At 49.5% G+C, this 19,786-nt stretch overlaps 1 protein-coding gene across 1 annotated transcript in view; it reads right to left on the bottom strand.

Annotated features, from left to right (window-relative positions):
• Positions 1 to 879: 879 nt before the first annotated feature.
• The window catches only part of MBOAT1 (membrane bound glycerophospholipid O-acyltransferase 1), a 77,533-nt gene continuing 58,626 nt past the window's right edge, over positions 880 to 19,786 (bottom strand). Inside the window, exons 10-14 of the mRNA XM_014586498.2 lie at positions 16,877 to 16,980; positions 13,675 to 13,739; positions 11,143 to 11,275; positions 7,523 to 7,674; positions 880 to 2,160 (exon numbers count right to left, since the gene is read on the bottom strand). Of these exons, the coding sequence (XP_014441984.1) occupies positions 2,034 to 2,160; positions 7,523 to 7,674; positions 11,143 to 11,275; positions 13,675 to 13,739; positions 16,877 to 16,980 (581 nt within the window). The 3' untranslated portion in view covers positions 880 to 2,033. The remainder of the gene's footprint in view (positions 2,161 to 7,522; positions 7,675 to 11,142; positions 11,276 to 13,674; positions 13,740 to 16,876; positions 16,981 to 19,786) is intronic.

Raw genomic sequence — 19,786 nt, forward strand, 5'->3', positions numbered from 1 at the left:
CCTCTGACTCAAGAAATAAACTCTAAAAACGGCTTTTAATTCATTTTAAACCTAAAGAAATGAAGATACTTAAATACGGTGAACCCTGGTTGCAAGTCACAGAGCAAGTCCCAAGACCTCACTGTAAACGGATTGTGCCGCACAGCGGGTGCCACTGCAGGCGGTCCCATCTTTCCAGAGTGCAGGAGCTGTGTTTCCCTGGGCGGTGCACCTCAGGGTGTTCCTGCTGCAGGCAGACACTGAGAGGCTGCAGGCAGACACTGAGAGACTGCAGGCTCCTATAGTGGCTGTCCCTACACACCATCTGAGATCACTCCTGGGACCTACAATGGGAGAACTGTGAATCAGAGACAGGGCAGTTAGCACCCCTCCCAGTGTAGGGGTGAGGGGGGCGTACATCTTACCCATGAAATTGGAAATGAAGATTAGAAATCATACAAAAACCAAAATCTCCAGAGATTAGAGAGTGTCTCTTTCTCTCCCTCCTCCCTCTTCCTCTCTCTCACATCCACACACACACATATGACATCACCAGGAAAGTCATGCTGTAGTTTTCTGTTTTTCTATACAAAAATACAGCATGACTTTTCAGATGACCTAACAGTAAAAGCTGGGTATGGAGGGAGAAATGGAGAAGGGATTACAGCATGACCATGCCCCACTGGGGTGCTTCAGTCCTCTCTCTAACTCTCTCTCTCTGGGGAGACTTCTGGGAAGTGCATGCAGCTTCTGGAAATTTAAGAAAAAAAAAACAACCTTGTGTTTGTGCCGTGCGTTAAAACACACACACACACACTTCTCCACTGACACAAATGAAAAACACTTTTCCACTCAGAAACACTTCTTTCATATGGAAATACACAATTTATTCAGTAAGAAACTAATTTTTTTGATCATCTGATCCAAACAAATTGTCCCCTCCCCACCATTCGATTGAGGGCACCCCACTGCAGCATTTATTATTATCATCATTATTATTATTTTTCATCACAGGTAATAGCACGCTTCCTTCCCCCACACAGAGCATCCCCCGACACAAGTCCCCAAAGGCACCGGGGCACATTCAAAGCGAAGACGGGAGAGGAATCTGCCTTTGGAGTTCTTTCCAGCGCGACCATTCGCTAATTCGGAGCCGGATTTAATGGGGACCACGCTGCTCACGCGAGGGTCGTGGCCCTGACCACGGACACCCCCGTGAGACGGAGGAAGACAAGAGACAGGTCGCTGATTCCCACCAGACTTGCGCATCACGTGAAGTTACTCGTATAAAAAGTATTTCTCCAAATCCCGTCTGGCGCGTCCTCTCAGGGCCACTCCTTGGCAAGCAGATGGCACGTGTGAAATGGAAAACTCAGGAGACGGCCCCTCCCCGGCCCCTGATCCCACGTACCAGAGACCCCTGGAACCAATCTTGGTTCAGTTCCAAAGAGCGGGGGCTCCATTGCGGGGTGGAGGGACGCAGCCTGCTCACAGGCCTGCCTGGCTTCGGCCACGCCATGGTTCCCGGTGAGTGTCCTGGGTCACAGAATTCTCAGCACCTGCAAACCCCCTGCACGGCTCCCCTTTCCTCGGTCTTCTGAGCACTTCCTGTGTTTGCACACAGTGACGTCGCAAGCCTGAGGGTTTGGGACTTCGCAAGGACAACCACCTCTGGGTATGCTCAGTTTACGGAACCTGTAAGTCGTCTCAGCAAGCACCTTCTAACGCCTGGAGCCGAGGCCTGGGTTCTCAGCATCTAGATTTCAGAGGCCGGAAATTGTGCCAGAAACCCCAAGACCCAACAGCCCAGGTGGACTGTCTCTGAGCCCAGGCACGTTCTCCTCACACCTCCAGGCACTCAAATGTCCTCTAAAATATTAAAACTAGTAAGTTGGACATGGCCGATGTCACTGTACAAAAGCCTTTTATAAAAATACTCCCTGCACTTAAAATGCATGTAAACATCTCTAGGTCACTGGAGAGCCCTTGAACTTCCGACATTCCCATCTTCCAAATGCGCTGTCGTTTCACGTGTTCGGCTTCTCCCCGAGGTATCAATCGGTTTTCGTCTTACTAACAGAGTTCAGAGTCTCGGGCCGTCTTTGAGTACGAGCTTGTGGCTTCATTGGCAGGAAGAGTATTATCAGAAGACTTATGATATGTAAGTAGAAGTACATGGACCTAGGGAGAAAACACAAAATTGGTATTGCAAACCAGGAAACACGGGTTGGCAAGGTCACCCAATTTCATCGCCTTCAGTAAGGTGCGTGAGGCACTGCTGAGAGCCGTAGCAGACACGTCTACACTGAGTGTGCCTCGATCCCCTCACGGATAACTGTCTTCTGTAGGTGAGCAGCCCGGAGCCGGATTGAAACCACGGATCTGGGCTGTCCCTCTGCAGCTAGACGTGGTATGGTAACAAGCAGACCAAGCCGTGACAGCTAGAAACCGCCAATATTCAAAGTCTAATGATGCAGACAAATTCAATCCCAACACTATCTCCTAAACACAAACCTAACGTTTTAATCCACACGCTCTTCTTATTGTGTGGCTTATAAAAAAACAGAAAGATCCTGAGTTTGAAAAATCTAGCCTAGAACCCTGAAAATAACTTTCATGCAAACAACGAAGAAACAAGTTGTGCTTTTGAGGTTCGTGACTTGCCGAGCAGAGCGTGGTATTTGGCACGGTACGCACCAAGCTGATAAACACCGGGCCTGTCAGCAAACGGAGTTAACAGAACTGTTCTGGATCCGTTTGCAAAGGTTGGACTTACACTTTCTCCAGTGATTTTTGAAAATGAAAGGAAAATAATGTGTCAAGAGAAGAAATGTCAGCTGACTTCTCTATCATGCCGCCGCTTCTATAAGGCCAGGCCCGTTCGACTCAGATAACTCACACAGGCTTAAATGTCCCCGCTCTCTACCAGGAGAAAGACTGTCTTGACCGTGTCAACCGAAGAGTCAAGAGTCCTAGCAGAAGAAACCTGTCTCTATTCACTTCTTCTCTCAAGAGCATTTCCTGTCCAGGGCGCATGACACATTATACTGGGGCCCATAGGAAGCATAAGCCATCATGACCCCTTCCCTTGGCGAGGTAGAGAGGGTGGGAACATTGAGATTAGGGGTCACTGAACCAGGGAAGCGTCAACGGCCACAGCAAGGGACCTTGTAGGTCACGGTCTACACCGGAACAACACTGATAGTAAAAAAAGGGATCTACAGGTAAGGATGGGTCAGCAGTTATAAACAGATCCCCACAGGCACACCCTGGCCAGAGGGAGTCCCAGCTTTCAAAGTCTCACATCTGAAATCAACTTAATGTTTGTGTTTTGCCTGAAATCTTTCACACGTGGCCAAATCTACACTGGAGCTGTTATGTCAGACTCCATCAAAATCCTTTGGCAATTAAGGGGGAGATTTTCAATCTCCTGGTAAGGTTAGCAACATAGCCTGTTGGTCCGCATTTCTCTAAAATGTTAAAGAATATTTTATCTTTCAATTCTGAAACAAACTCAATTAACACAGCGTATGCAAGGCATTACCTAGTACTTCAGATACAAAGAAGACTACGGAATGGGTTTTTGCTCTCAAGAAGTTTGCTATCTACAAAAGTTTCCATGCAAATCCCAACACTCTCACACAGTGAATTTAAGAAAATGTTATCTAGGGGCCAGCAGGTGGCATGATGGTTATGGCGCTAGACTCCCAAGAGGCTGGCCATGGTTCGAGTCCTGGACTGGTGGCTTGAAATTCATGCTGGGCATGTGTCTGTGTGCTGGAAATCCCAGGAGAACGGAGGAGGAGGGATTGTATGTGGCCATCCTTTAGGGGGATTGGAGACGGGCGTGGGGGGACCTCTCTCCTGCAAACACAAATGCCCTATGGCAAAGACCTTAAAAAAATAATAAAGACAATCTAGGCCCAGCCTCTGTGGCAGAGGCGGTTATGTGCAGAAGCTGTTCGGCCTGGTGCATGCCTGGACCCTGGCCTGGTGGGCCTGGAACACGCTGGGTGAGCATGCACTCATCCATGACCCTGGTGAGACGCAGGCTACAGTAGATCATTGTGTGACAGGTCAGCTCTCGTCTCTCGCGCTCTCTGTTATGTGTGTACATGGGCCTCTACCGTGAAATTAAAATACTGAAACTTAGGGACCAGCAGATGGTGTAATGGTTACGTCACTGGACTCCTACCTGGTAGACCATGGTTCGAGTCCCAGACCCAGTGACTTAAAACTCACTCTGGGCGCATTTGTGTGCATGCCCAAAATCCCAAGAGGAGAACAAAGGAGACGAGATCGCAGTGTGGCCATCCCCCCGGGGGTGATTTCTCCCTTTTTGTCTGTCTCTTTCTGTCTCTTCAATGAGCACACACACCCTATAGCAGAAAATCTCTCTTAAAAAATAAATAAATAATAGATATTTAAATATGAAGCAACCAAGACTATACTGAGAAATGGATTTGCCTACAGTGTGGTTCAAGACCAGATACTGGTTCTCCCAGATGACAACTGGATCGGAATGCAACCAAAGTCAGCCTCCATCGAAGGCCAGGGGGGCCTCTTTCACCACACTCAGGGATTCTCTTAAGAAACCCCGAGAACATTCTGTGAGGCACAATTGATCTGTAACAGCGGCTGGGAACACGTGGCCGTTACAGTTCACACGGATTAGAATTAAACACAACTGGAAGTGCAGCCCCTCAGCCTGGCTAGTTACATCTCCAATGCTCACTGGGAAATGTGGACCAGGGGCACCCCAATAACCAGATGACACACGGCCTGGATGCTCTATGAAACAGGATGGATTGAAGAAGATGTTAATTTTGTTTGATCCTAAGCAGAGTTTATATATATATACATATATATATATATACACACACACACACACACATTTATATATATTATTCTAGAGTGATTTTTAAAAGCAAAAAGCTATTGAGACTAATCGGATTCTGCCCTTTGAGCCCCTAAGCACTGACACTGGCAATGGTTAGCCGGCTCAGTGAGTTTATCACAGGCCAACCATAGCGAGACCCCACAGCCGCCTGCTGCCTAAATGGCTTCTCCTAAAGAAACGTTTGGTCACCACACTACGACCTTATTGTTACAGGACCTTGGGGGCTGAAACCTGGGGCTAGCATGTAGTTGCTGCGTGTGTTCTGTGACACTGCTCACCCACTGAGCCCCCACTCCCACCGAGGGGACAAGGACACTGAGCCTGCCCCCTCTCCTCGGCTCATCACACTGCACCACAGGGTCTACATTCTGCCCAAGCTCAGGTCTCCGGTCTTCCGTGCCCGGGGCTCCCTCCTACTCAGGGCCTTCTCTCCAGTTTCTGGTGTCTGCAGCAGGGGCCACCACACTGGGGCCACCACACCGACCTCGCCCACTGCCCCCACACACACTGCCTGCTTCTCTCCCACTGCCCAGCCTCCAGGACTGAGCTGCTCCCAGAGCTGCCTCCAGTGCCCAGGCTGGGTCAGATTCCTGTGTGTGAGCTGTGTCATACATGGCACCGTCCATGCGCACACACTCGGAATGCATTACACGGCCCCGATGACTGACTGTCTGCTCCAGCGGGCTCTCACCTCCGTGGGGGCAGACAGTGTCTATATTCTGCTCCCCATCCTCCCTGCAGGTGTTCAACGACCGTGAACTGAACACGGGCATTCTGCCTTGGCATGACCCATGCATTCACAGAGGCCTCACACATGACCCATCATGCACTCAGAAGCCCAGGGCTTGTGGGGAAAGTTGAGCTAGAAGCAGGTCGCTGAGAACCTGGACAAGTAGCCAGAGCATGACTGAGACAAGCACCCGGGACAGTGCTCTGGGCAGCCCCAGCAGACGGCTCCATGGGCGAAGGCTGCCGTGGGGGGTGTTAAACGTGCAGGTGACAGAAGAGGGCAAATGCAGGCATGAGGGCAAGCCCGAGTGAGTGGGGCTGGCCAGAGGCTGGGCAGAGCCAGAGTGCCAGCTGGGAGTGCCCAAGGACACCATCTTGTGAAGGTGTTATCAACTCTTCTCACAGAGTCAGAGGGGCTCCTACCTCTGTAACGGCTGACTTGAGGACCTGCCCCCCTTTTCTGGCTGAAGACTTTAATTCTATTCTTCCTTTCCAAGAAAGATGAGTATATAAAGCAGCATGACATCCACGTTGTGTTGGCATGTCTTAGCACCGACCCGGCACTCAGAGAACACGCCCCAGCAGAGCAGGCCTGACTGAGGGCTGTTGTCTGCTGCTCTCACCTTCTCCTCCTAACCTCGAAGGAACCACCCCCAGGGCAGGCCTTTACCTAGTGGTTAAGGGAGCCAGGTCTCACACACTGACCGCGTTTCAGCCCCCAACCCCGGGGGCTTGAAGGACATGCTGTACACATGTGTGCCCCAAGTCCTGACATGATGGAGAAATACAGGAGAAACAACCGCAGCGTGACCACCCCTCACCGGGGGGCTTTTCTGTCTGTCTCTCTCTGCACGTTTCCCCTGGCAATTAAGAGGGGTAAAGCCACGGAAGCATGGGACAGGGACATATGTATAAAGCAGTTAGTTTCACGGGTCCATTCCTGACCAGTCCCTCAGCTACAGGGGATCCCCAACTTACAAATAAGGTATGTTTGTATTTTAATTTCTAAGTCACTTTCCTGAACCCTGCTAGGGCCTCTAGTTAACCTAGAACAGCTTGTGCAAGGTATGAACTCAGCCGAGGTAGTGTGGACTAAAGTTCGACCACATTCCAGGTGAGGCCTAGCCCTGTGCACGTGTGCCACCCCCAGGGCTAACACTGAGTCCCAACAAACGTGTTGGGAAGTAGGGTCTATTCTTAGCCTCATTTCACAGCTGAGGGAACACAGGTAGGGGAGGTTAAACACTTGCCGGAGGCCACACGCTCAGTATGCGAGACCATGGCTCAACCAGCTCACAACAGTCGAGAAAGATAACCATTACACCGAAGGGAAAAACAACGAAAGGAAGCAATTATGGGTTTGCGTTTCATTTGGAGTTCGGATATTTGAGTACTAGGCCCAACAGCCTTGTCCAAAAGGCCTCTGGTCTCTGGTGTGCCCCTGATCCTCCCCGCAAAATGCCAGCACTCCCTACGCCATGTGCAGCTGGGACCATAGCCCTGATGCTTCCCTTCAGAGCTGCCATCTCTGCCAATGGCATAGAACCTTCTACAGACCACTCGGGTCAGTGGATCCCAGCGGTGCCACCCTCCACCATAGCTTGGGTCCCAAGAAAAGGGCCAAGGGCAGCCGATTCACCCTCTAAGAGCTCAGTCAAGATCCAGCCCAGCACTGCCAGGAGCACCCTCCGTGATGTTAAGCACGGCTGAAGGGACACCTGGCCATCGGGCTTTCCGTGTTGGTGTTTAAGCGTTGCTATCTGCAGGACTTCCTCCTGAAGCTTGCCCATTGGCCTCGCGCACACTGAAGCCACATTTAGAAACTCTTAGCACGGCCCGATTCAGTCCGCCAACCGCTAAGAGGCAGAGAAGGCAGATCTGCGTACAGACAGCGTTGAGCACGCGCAGACTCACGTGTATAAGGTGACAACTGGTTCCACCGCCAACATCACAAACGGGGCGCCGGTGTACGACATAGCCAGCTGGGTGGCGACCCAGGTGGCCACATCATACGCGGCCTTGAGCGCCTTGGAAGACAGGAAGTAGTGTCTGCAGTTGTTCCTTACCTGCAAGCCAAGGAAGGCAAAGGTGAGGAGGAGGGAGTGAAGACAAAAGCACTGTGACACCATGGACGCCAGTAGAGTGTTCATGGAGCCTACCATACACACCGCCACCCGAGTTCTATTTTCAACTGCAAAGAGTACTATGCCTCTTCTTACTAAAAAATAAAAATAAAAATAAAAATACACACACACACACACACAAGTTCACCATAGAAAAATGTTTAAACAACAATTGGGCCTGTCGGTGGTGTAGTGGCTAAGGTGGCTGGATCCCATGTGGCCAACTGTACGTCTGAGTCCCAGACCCAGCAGCTTGAAAAACACACTGGGCATGTGTGTGCCCGAAGTCCTGAGAAAAGAGAGAAATGGAGAAGGGACTGCAGCATGACCATTCCCCATGGGGGTACCTTCTCGCCTTCTCGCTCTTACTCTGTCTCTCTCCAGTGAGTGCATGTGCCCTCGGAAAAAATTAAAAGAAAAATAAATGTTTTAAGTAAGCAAAAAAAAATTTCTTTTAACATCTCCCAAAGAGAAGCACAATTTAAAACCTCTGCATGTAGCCTTCAAAGGCTTTCTCTAGTGTTACGTGCCCACATTTACATTCTTAGTAACACCGATGCACTGGGTTATTGGAAAAGTCATGACGTATTCTTCTACATTTTCCAATGCAAGAATGCATCATGACTTTTCCAACGACCCAATCTGTTCCAGGCTCTTTTCTAATTTAGTAATATGCCACGAACTTTCTTACATATCAGGAAATGTTAACCTCCAATATGCTTTTAAGTTAGTTATGAAAAAGTAAGCTTGTCTTCCCACCCGTTTTGCTAGTACAAGCAACTCCGCGACGCGGACCCCCGTGAGTAAACTTCTGCGCGGGTCCCTAATCGCTCCCTTTGGGTAGCAGCCAGTACAGACCATATTCCTATTGCTCACAGGAGACGCAGCTCCGAGTATTCAGTGCTCACGATGTGCCGAGCCTAGGATCGCCGTGGGAGATGATGGACGACCTGTCACCTCAGCTCACCACTCCCCTCCCACAGACTGGGAGACTCAGCTGCAGGTGGAAAGACAGCTCTTCGAAATGAACCGTGCTGGGCCGAAGGACACGCTCGTGCATACTGTGTCTTTTTATATACGTAGCTACACTCATCTCAAGGAGCTTGCTTCATTTCCAGAATCAGGGATCAAAGGCAAGACCAGACGGGGCGTGGTGGTGAGGCAACCAACCCACATGGGACTCAGAGCCCACCCCGCCCACACGCGCGTGCAGGTGACCCAGTCTGGCTGATGAGGGTGGAGCACGGCAGAAAGGCCTGATGGAGGTGCCCTTGTGTCTGTCTGCCCGTCTCCTTCTCTCTCAAAGAAATAAACTCTTTGCATAAAATAAATAGGTAGAAAAAGGAAAAAACATAAAGAAAAGCAGAGCTGAGAACAGTCAGCTTACAGGCAGGTGAGCCCAAGACGGGAACAGGGAGTAATGGACGCCTCTCCTCGGCCCTCCAAGCCCCAGTTCAGAGCCCAGGGTCGCAGCCCCAGGGCCACGCTGGGCACTGGGCATGAGCTGGTAGTGGGTACCTTCCAGGGCCTAAGCCACTCCGTGACTGTCGAGTTTATTCTTCTGGGAAAACAGAAAGCTGGTTCTACAGGCCCTCACCTTCCATGCCCTACACATTACGACTTATTTGTGGAAAATGTTTCCAGGCGTCCAGGAGAAAGGCTCCACAGAAGCCACAGCCTTGACGCCTCTTGAGGCTGAGCCCTGACGGCATCAGGAATGGCCCTCTCAACGTCTCGGCAGACAAAATTCCGACCTTCCCTTCTCAGGCCGCCTAGACATCTGTACTCCAGGTTTGAACAAGGGGAGGGAACACACCCCCTCTTGTCTGCATACCATGTGCACGTGATTTTAAGCATTAAGAGAGATGAAGTCCCCACTCACTCACGTGGGTTCCAACACACCTTCGTCTCGCTAAGATACGGTTCTCTGAGGGTGGGGGTGCTCTTGCTAACTGTGACAGCCCAGGACCTGGGACACTGACTGGCACGTACCAAGGCTCCTGACATAGTCACAGAACAAAGGGATTAAAGAATGAACCGCTGATGGTGACTTCTAAATACATCCAGCATACAGGTCCATGGACACCATCCAAGCTCCTGGCCTCAGCAACGAGGAAGGCCACGATCATTATCCAAGACTGAGACTGAACTGAATATAGGACCAGTGGATAGAGTGGTGGTAAGCACAGCTGGACCCCTTGTGGCCAGGTGTGGGGTTCAGGGCCCAGACCCAGAGGCTTGAAAAAAACATGCCAGGCGTGTGTGCAAGCATGCCCAAAATCCTGAAAGGAGGGAGACATGGAGAAAGGATCGCCATGTGGCCATCCCCCAAGTGTGCCTTCTCACTTTTCTTCTCTCTCTCTCTCCCTCTCACTCACTCTCTGTCTCTCTCTAGTGAGCACATACGCCCTATAGCAAATTTAAAAAAAGAAAGAAAGAAAGAAAGAAAGAAAGGTACTGAATATAAACTCTGTACTGGACAATAAAAGTACTTTGAATTGCAATTTCTTTTTTTTTCTCTTGTTCAGGAAAGAGACCATCTAAGAGACAGGAGAGAGGTAACTGGGTCTGGCCACACTGTGATCACCTCCCTCCAGTCCAAAGGCCCTTAGACACTCACACCTGTGTCCAGTGTGTTCCAGGCTGACCGGGCTGGGGATTCAAACCACAGTGGCCATGCGGGATCTGGCTTTTCCAGCGCACAATTATTTCTACCCACAATTACTTCTACACATGCTTATCTTCTTCTTTAAGGATAGTCACTTTTTTCACTCCTTTATTATCCTGCTGTACAATAGGCAAACAGCAGGAACATTCTAGAACAAACTAAAAGCTCCTTGAAAAACTTAGAGAACTAAATTTATAGAACTCACAAAGAATTTGACCCAAACTAAGTTAACCGGATCATGAAAACATAAGCGGCTGGACTGATCTCTGACAGACATAGTTCCACCAACTGCCACCTCATCGGCTGCTCAGAACCCCTGTCAATCACTTGCCGGCTCAGGGTAAGGAAATGGAAGTCCATCAGGGGGTTAGCAAACTGCAGTCCTGCCGAGTTCACCTTCACGACTAACTCTCCCACCTGTGATTAGTAGACTGTGTGGGTTCACAGCCTTTAATGACTAAAAATGTCTTCATCTCTTAAGGTACCCCAGAGTTCTCCTAAAATATCTTGTCTTACTAACACCTCCTGTAAATAATATGAAAATAAAACGGTTAACCATTTTTGTAATGGCCACATGTTCCTGTATAGTGAAGTATTTTTCTGATGGGAAGACTTCTGTATGTTGTTTGGTGTTTCAAAGCCTCACACCCCCCACCTCCTCACCCTGAACTCCTGTTAGGGCCTAAGAGGTCACACGGTGTCCCGTAGCTAAGGAAAAGACCCTACACGCAAAGGAAGCTTACCGCTCTAGCAGCCGATGTGACCAGGATTCCAGTTAAGAAGGTAAAGTAGTATCCAGGGTAGACTCCATGCCACAGAGCAGACAGGATGAAGGTTAGTACCGTGGGGTTCCACGAAGCCCGCTCATAGCACACACTGTGAAGAGAAGAACGAGCCATGGACGAGACGAACCAGAAACTTCTAGCCACACCTGCTTCCTTTCGGATGAGACCACATGGAAACCACAGGCCTATACTGAAGGGACCTGTAAGGCAGTCCACGCAGCCCACGCCCTTCAATACCCTTCGGTACTACCAGGCAGGCATCTCCAGGCTCGGCCTTTTCAGAAGAGCTCATAGATTTCCAACCTCCACAGCCTAAGTGGTCTACACCGTCTCACTCCTCCTAATAAAGGTCTGACAGTCACTCAGTCGCTGAGTTCCTGCCTCACCTCATTCCACCAATGACCTAATGTACTAGGGCTCCTTACTCAAGTGCCACTGTATTAAACATTTTGGAATCAACGTAAGGGTCTCAGAAATGGACACCCTCTTGGGCCAAGTGGTGGGGCAGTAGTAATGCAACAAGACCCTCATGGAAAAGGTCCTGGGTCCACATTCCAGGACCTCCCTTAGTAGACAAGACAGTGCATGCCCATAATCTGAGCGTGAGGTTGGGAGACTCTTTCCATCTGTCCTGCTCTCTCTCACGGTAGAAATAACTTTAAAAAGAAACGGAAATCCCCATTTAGTCAAAATTAATTTACTTTTCTAGCCAAGTCCCTTAGTCACCTAACCAGTCAACACTACAATCCTTCTCATCTCTTTTGACAGTGAGACCAGGGTAAGATCAAAGCACCAGTCCTGTGACCTCCTCAGGTCTCAGTGTCCACGGGAGTCCCACCTCCTAGTCTGCCTGAAAGAGTGATGCGAAGCAGATCCAGAAACACGTGGCAAATACTCTGGAGATCTTGGGCTTCCTGTTTATTAAACCAAGGTGACAGCGGGTCCTCCCCAAACTCCGTCTAGGAATTGCAAACACCACCACAAGGAAGTTACCACATGGTTTATGAAATGAGAGGACCCAGATAATAAACAAAATGGAAACTCACACAGTGAACCCCAACCCAGTACTGCCTGAGCTGTGGAAAGTAACCGATTTAAATCCAGACTAAGGATTCCAGTTTCCTCTTCGTGCAAGAAAGAGAATACACTTGGGGGGATAAGCGGAACAAAGCCCCCAACGGGAACATTTCTGTTTGAAGTGAGGAGTCTCTTCTTCTCTGTCTCTTTTTGTATAAATGAAAGATTTTATTTCGGAAAACGGCTCTTTGTATTTTCATGTTTTACATGCACACCTGTATGTTCAGCCCCCTCCAGATGTAAACCCTCACGGAGATGTACAGTGAGCATACTAGGATTCCTCAGTGTACAGAAACGGAGGTTTCTGTTCAAACTATTTAGAAAATTAAGGACCAGCCGATGTCATAATGGTTATGTCGCTGGACTCTCATATAGCCGACCGCGGTTCAGGTCCCAGACCTGGCAGCCTAAAATTCACACCTGGTAATGTGTGCATGCATGCCCAAGATCCCAAAAGGAGCATGGAGGAGAAGGGATTGCAGTGTGGCCATTTCCCCTGGGGAGTGATTTCCTGCTTTCTGTCTCTCTGGCGAGCACGCACGCCCTATAGAAAAATCTCTCTCTCAAAAAAAAAAAAAGTATTTGCAAAATCAGCTCACAGCGATAACATGAAGGCAAAAATTCCACAACTTGCATGTTGGGGGCCTTCTCTGAGGGAACTGCTACACATAGTCTCGTCCTTGACCCCGACACGCTGACCTGGGAAGGACACCACTCATCCAGAGCAGGGAGTTCTGGGACACAGCTCGCTGTCCTACCCCATCCCACTCTCACCATGGTGGGCATGCTCACTGGGAGGTGGGGGGGTGTTGCTTCCAAGTAAGTCGTGTTCAAGAAAATGGAACGTTCCTAATTCAGGCACATGGAAGAACCCGGAGGTATCGACAAGAATATCAATTTAACAAGTGTCAGTATCTGGGGACCACAAAGTTCCTAAGCCGGGGACAGCCTGGCTGTCAGGGACGGGATGCTGACAACCCTCCTGGACGCCCGAGTGGCAGGCCACCGCCCGCCGGGGGGCCAGCCACTCCCTGTGCAGGCAGCAGCACAGCAGAGGCAAGACCAGCGCTGCAGACGGACCTCTCTGGCTTGACCCTACTGTACACCAGCGGTGTGCTGCCTGATCTATGCGTCCCACTTCGCTCACCTCTAAAATGGGGAGGGGGCTGCCAGTGCTTCACGGACCGAGAAGAAGAGTAAGTGAGGGCCCGGGACGTGGTCATGGCAGCAGTAAGTGACAAGATAAATGTGCTACAGTGAGACCGCCCCCGGTCACAGCGTCCAGCTCTGGGGTGTGGGTCACCACCGCAGTCAGGTGACATTACCATTGGCAGACGATACTGCTAGTCCTGTGACCCCCATCTAAACCCAGCCTCAGGCTAGGAGAAAAGAGGTTGTTTTGGTTTTTCTTACCACTTTAGCCAAGCAGCTGTCTGAATATTCCAGTTTTCTAAGTACATTTTGAAACTTGTGGCAGTCTAGAAAGAAGAAAATAACACCTATCATTAGCTTTAAAAATACCCCGAGAAATGGAAAGTCCTCCCCAGAGTTTCCCTGGCAGCTGATGAGATGAGGTATGTTGATAGCAACTTGCATTCCAAAAGACAGCAGCCTCTCCACCCCACACAATGAACTCTCCGGGTGTTTATAAGACTCACTTTGCGACTAAATGTGGCCTGCAATTTTAAGCACAATTTTTCTAAAAATTTATATTCAAATTATAGGAAAGTGGAAGGAACATTTTATGGGTTTCTCTGCCACTCGGCTTAAAATGTTTTAAGTCATCAGAATTTTAAAACTAAATACTCTAAGAGAAGATGGGCCACAGGAGAAGTTTAACATGTCCACGTAGTGCCTTCCCGGAGACAGCTTAAATTCGATTGTCATCTTTTCGCTATGTGGCCATCAAACTAGGTCAGTCTTGAGTAGTTAATTCTATAACAGTTACACAGGTTCAGAAGCTTTCAGTTGTGTCTGGGAAGAGATTTTACGCATGAAGGGATCCCAATACAGAAAAGAAAACAAAGAAATATCACCCAACTGGCAAGGATGCAGGAAAATCAACCACTGAGGAAGAGTCATCCCTAAATAAGCCATTAACTGAGTCTTTTCCCATTTCAAAAAAAAAACAAACAAAAAAGTCTTAGCAAAGGCTGGTAGTTAAAAGCATGAAGCAAACATAAAAGGACCAGAATTTCTACAAAGGGTGGAAAACGAAGGTGCGAAGAGAGGGTGCCACTTTTTTTCCCTGAAGTTTCTTCAACCACAAGAAACATCCTAAATAGGGCACAGCTTGGCCTAATGTAATAGCCAATAAGAGGGGAGGGAGGAAAGGAGAAAGGAGAGGAGGCCACTAGAAGGGCAGGGGACCGAGAGAGGATAACGACAAGATAGATTAATCATTGTTTAATGTGAGTTTTTATTGCAAAACCCTGGAAACTTATCCATTTCTTCTGGGGCTAATAAAATGCTCTAAGTATAGCCTCGAGGTACTTGAACTAAATCAGGCTTCTTGGTCTTTGTTTTCTGTTTTTAGCTCATTGCCCTCCATCAAATACAATGGAAATATAAGCTTTCCAGCTGTCTTTTATAATAAATACCCAACTTAATAACTGAGCCCTCTGCCTTGAACACGTAGCCACAGGGAGAGGATTCTGGCTTTTGGTTCAGAGCTGGGGTGAACCAGCAGGTGGCTGAAGGGAAAGGCAAGCTACCCATAGCTCTCGAAAGAGTCACTCAAGGCCACAAATTTGGAGGAAGAAAAGCATTACAGAACTCAGACTGTGACATCTTCTATAGAGAAAAGAGAAGCTCGTGGACTATCCAGGCCGGTTGACCAGCCCGAACCAAACCTCTGCAATCGGAAATGCTTCAAAATCCAAAACTTTTTGAGTACCCACACACCATCACAAGTGGAAAATTCACCTCTGACCTCATGGGATGAGTCACAGTCAAATGATGGAACAACCAGGGGCTTCAAAAAGTTTGTGGCAACCCGGAATTAACAAACGGGGTTTATTTTGGTGCAAACAAATAATGTTAAACCCCATGTATAGATTTTTTTCTATAAAATGCATTTTCCACAAACTGTTTAAAGACTTCCTTGTAAAAATAACGACATGAAATTACCCTCGGGCTATGGGTACAAGATGTAAGTGGACCGGAAGTGAAGGTCCTGTCTCGACTTGGAGTCCTGCCTGTCTCCCACCTGTCTCGTGACCTGTTTGCAGAGAGTCCCAGACCAGACACTTCCCATCCCAGGCGGTTCAGAAAAAGGGTCTCCGGCCTGTACTGCTTTTCCCGAAATGAGAAAGTTCGCTCTGAAGGCTGGGACGCGTCCGTCCGCAATATGCAGACTGTGACAGGGCATCGTTTCTTGCCGTGCATGAAAGAGCGTGAGCTACCCATTCAGAACCGATTCCAGGCCTTCAGCATGTTCTTGCCACATCTGCTGCCCACAGGAGTCTCTGGATCCTCAGGAAATATTCAAAAGTGGGAGCTTTGGCCGTGGCGGGTACTCAGTTACTACCTGTCCTACCTGACTGAGCTGAGCAGCCGAACGCGCATGAGTTCAGGCTGCATGTGTGATGCCGTCTAGCCGACAGCTCCACTGCTGCCGTTTCGCCTTCTGAAGTGGCAAGGCCTCGATGCTAGAAAAGCAGCAGGAGCATAATCCTCCCTACAGACTCCACGAACGTCGTGAGGTGGAATGCAGATCTCTGTCCCTCCGGAGGCTGTCCAAACGCAAAGGCCTCGGGCATAAGACACACAGGCATTCCTCACGTCTCCTTTGGGCCTGGTTTCCACCAAACGTAGCTGGGACGCGGGCAGCCACCACACGTCCCTAGCTTTTCGCTCCACAGGCACGGCCCCCTCTGTCCAAGCCCTCCCAGGACTCAGTCTGCCCTGGCGTAGGAGGGAAACCAAAACCGCCAGCAAATGTGAGTCATCTCTGCCAGGAGCTGACACGTGTGTGTGCTGAGAACCAGGCCCTGCCCCTCACCCAGCTGCAGGGGAAAGAGCTGATGACTGAGCATCCCTGCCCACTCCAAACGCTGGCCATGCCAAAATCACCGAGAGAGATGTGGTCCCAGGAGACCCCTGTGCAGCTGACGACAGACCAGAGAAGAGACAGGGGAAGAGGGAGACCACGCTACCCTCACGGCCTGAGAGCCGCGCTCTCTGCCGATTCTTCGTCAAAGCAAGGAGATGGAAGTATTTCCAAGGAACCACAGAGAGCCTAAATACAGGGGCTTCTCGTCTGCACCTTCCACCGAACAAGGAGAATGTGAACAGGAGAAGATGACATTTGGGCTTGCTGGTCAGAAGAGGAGGAATGTAAACAGTAGAAAGATGTCCCTGGCTCCTTTTCATATTTCTTGTGTCATTCTTCCTCAAACCATTTAAACCATCAAGAAAGTAGATATCAGAAACGAACAAGAAAGGGAAAAAAAAAAATCGGAACTGCAAAATGTCCAGGAGCTTCCGGCCCCAACAATTCCCCGAGAGTGGGTTTTCCCCCAGACACTCTGAAGGATTCCAGAAATCTGCCCTCCAAGGACGCCAGGTGTGCTACTGACTAGAGATGCTGGATTCAAAAGCACAGTGCACTCACCTCGATCTTCCAGATGTTTAGGTTAGAGAGCAGATCCCAACAGAAATTTCCATTTTCGTCCACTCCGCTGAACCCGAAGCCTGCTGCGTTGTTCACGGCATCCGCTGCGGTTTTCGAAACAACACGTTAGGACACGGGGCCACAGCCCCACTGCTGATTTGAAGGGCACTACCCTCGGCCTGGTGTCAAGACGGAGAGATGCGTGGAGTCTCCTTGGAAAAGGAAGCCCCAGCGTGGACAGGTGCTGGGGCTGCCAGGAAACAGAACCACGCCCGGCTGTTCAGTGACCTCGGCTTTGGTTTACGAACTCCCCAGCATCTAGCGAGCACCTGCTAGGTAAAAGGAGAGGTGCAAGATACTCAAGGGAGGCAAAATGCAGAATAAACTAGAAATAATGAACCCGAAGAAGCAAAGGGGAGACCAACTCGAGATCAGAGGGGAGAGGGAAGGAGGAGACTGAAGAGCCATAACTGTAGCCCTCGCCAAGAGCCGCTGGGAACCCAGGGTCCACACGGACCTGCCATCTTAACCCTGTGGTGAGGATTACGTGAGAAATACTTATGAAGTGTTTCATAGAGGCCTGCGAAGACAGTAAGCGCCAAACGAAATGAGTAGTTATTGTTATTCTGAGTCCAGAAGAGACCAGAATAAAGGGAATACCCCGCCAAGCTGGAGGTCTGTCATGAAGGGCAGAGCATTGACTGACTGGCAGGCAAGGCCACGTCAGGAGAGCCAGCTCTGCAGGGACACCAGGGCTGACCCAGGACCTGTGAGCACAAAGCACCCGTAGGGTGTCAGCTGGAGCCAAGATGCTGTCAGAAAAATTCAGAATCCAAGGAGGAGCATGCATGGGAGGCTGGCGGAGACAAAGGCCCCACGTGGTCACCTCTGCCGAAGCCACCCTATGCTTCGCGTCAACCTGGAAGACCGGTTTCCGTCTTTACTTGACTGAACTTAAAGAAGATGCCCTCTGGCGGTTCCTTTTTCCTGTCAATCAGTCCTTCAATGAAGTGGACTTCACAGTTTGCTCATCGACAGCCGTAATGAGCTCAGCACGCGTTAATGACAACGACCCAAGGCTCATTTCTCCTTGTCCATGTGTCTTATTTCAAGGTCTGTGAGAATAGTCTCTCTTCAAATAATTAACCCAACTCATTAAGTCGCAGCAGTGTAAACCCTTGCGTCTGAAGAGCTTAGAGACATCTGCAAGGTCAACACAAGATGGCCTCCCAAAGACCCCTCTGAAGGAGAACTGAGCTTCTGTGCCCTGTTGGCTCTGGACACCGCCGGTGCTTCGCCACTGCTTGTCTTGTGCTCAGCTTCACTCTACAGTGCTCTGGTTCCTTTCAGAAGAAAGGGTGAAGACGGAGTCCTCCTAGGTCCTTCTACCAAGGTGACTGGGTAGAAGCCCAGGGGAGAAAAAGGACAGTGAAGCGAGGGTGTGCCGGCAGAGACAGTGGCTGCCACAGTCTGGGGGAGCGCGTGCGAGTGGCCAGGACCAACCAAACTGGGGAGAGGGGGCCCTCGAGGTCCGAGTGCACAACTGGAACCAGAGCTAGCCAGACCAGCACAGCAGGTTTCTACGTTGCTTCTCAAATCTGCAGCCTCATCCCAGCACACCCGGTCAGATCGAAGGGAACAGAACGCTAATAACTATGCGCGTGCCTGGTGTTCGCTATCTCCACCGGACTCCACACGACACTCAGGAAGTGTTTCTCATTCGATCCACACAGTGGTGTTAAAATGGCAGGTAAGGGAGGTCTCTGGGGACAGAGCCCTGGGTGCATTGCCTAAATTCTGGAGACCTCGTTCTTCAGTACAAAACGGATATGTCAATGGCACCTGTTTTTAAGGGGCTGATGAGTGGAATAAGCGAAATTCAGTATGTTGAGCGCCTAGCTCAATGCCTGGTCCAGTCAGCACTTAAGAATGTTTGTTGCTATCATTATCGTTATTATTATTATTATTATTACCACCTCCAGCCTGGCCACTGAGAGGAGGGAAGCAGAGCTGTGAGGTAAACATCAAGACCACCCAAAGGGTAAACACCACCAGACTCTGAGCACTAGCGCTCTGGTCTGAAACCTGAGCAGCTGAGAGCCTTTCGGAGGCAAACGGGGAAGACCCTCAGGACCACCCCATGTACCTGAGTCTGAATTCCTTGCTCAGCTTAGTATGTGGGGCCTTTAAAAGTTCACAGAAAATGTATATTAAAAAAGAAAAACTATGCATCGATTTTGATTTTTTTTTTTGGCACCCAATAAACTCATCGTTCAATTTTTCCACAGACTTTCTGAAACCCGCTCATACCCCCAACAGTCTTTGATCCAAGCTCTGTTTTTGTCTCAAGCAGCTAGAGGGTCTAAGGTCAGCAGACCAGAACTGAGCTCCCCTGCAGCCTGCCCTAAGCGGTTACTACAGATGAGTCCATGTGGACACCCAAACGTTGGAGCTGCTGATTCTTAGAACATAGCATGGACTCTCCACCTGAGGCTCAGTAATCAGTAGTAATTACTGGGGGCGACAACCCGGATGGGACGCTAAGTCCAAGCAAAACAGTTCTATTATTTCAGTATAAACAGGTACCAGCGCTAGCCGAGCACAGTGCGGCTCAGCTGAGATTCATCGAGAGGCCAGCTTTAAGGATTAAATTTATAATCACGCATAATTAGTACATCAATTATATGTAAATGGTGTTTTAAAGAGCTGGGTAAAACAATTATTCGGTTAAGCAGTTTAAATAGTCCCTGATATCCTATTCATTGCTTCTTTATTCATAAATAACACAAAGGTTAATTTCAGACCAGCCCACGCAATCCAAACGGTAACAAACTTCAAATTGAGGCCACACAAATTAATGAAGTGTTTCTACTGAGGCTATTCAAAAAAAGATAAGGGGGGGGGGGGGGC

This window comes from Tupaia chinensis, unplaced genomic scaffold, assembly GCF_000334495.1.
Source record: "Tupaia chinensis unplaced genomic scaffold, TupChi_1.0 Scaffold000141_1, whole genome shotgun sequence".
Taxonomy (NCBI): domain Eukaryota; kingdom Metazoa; phylum Chordata; class Mammalia; order Scandentia; family Tupaiidae; genus Tupaia; species Tupaia belangeri.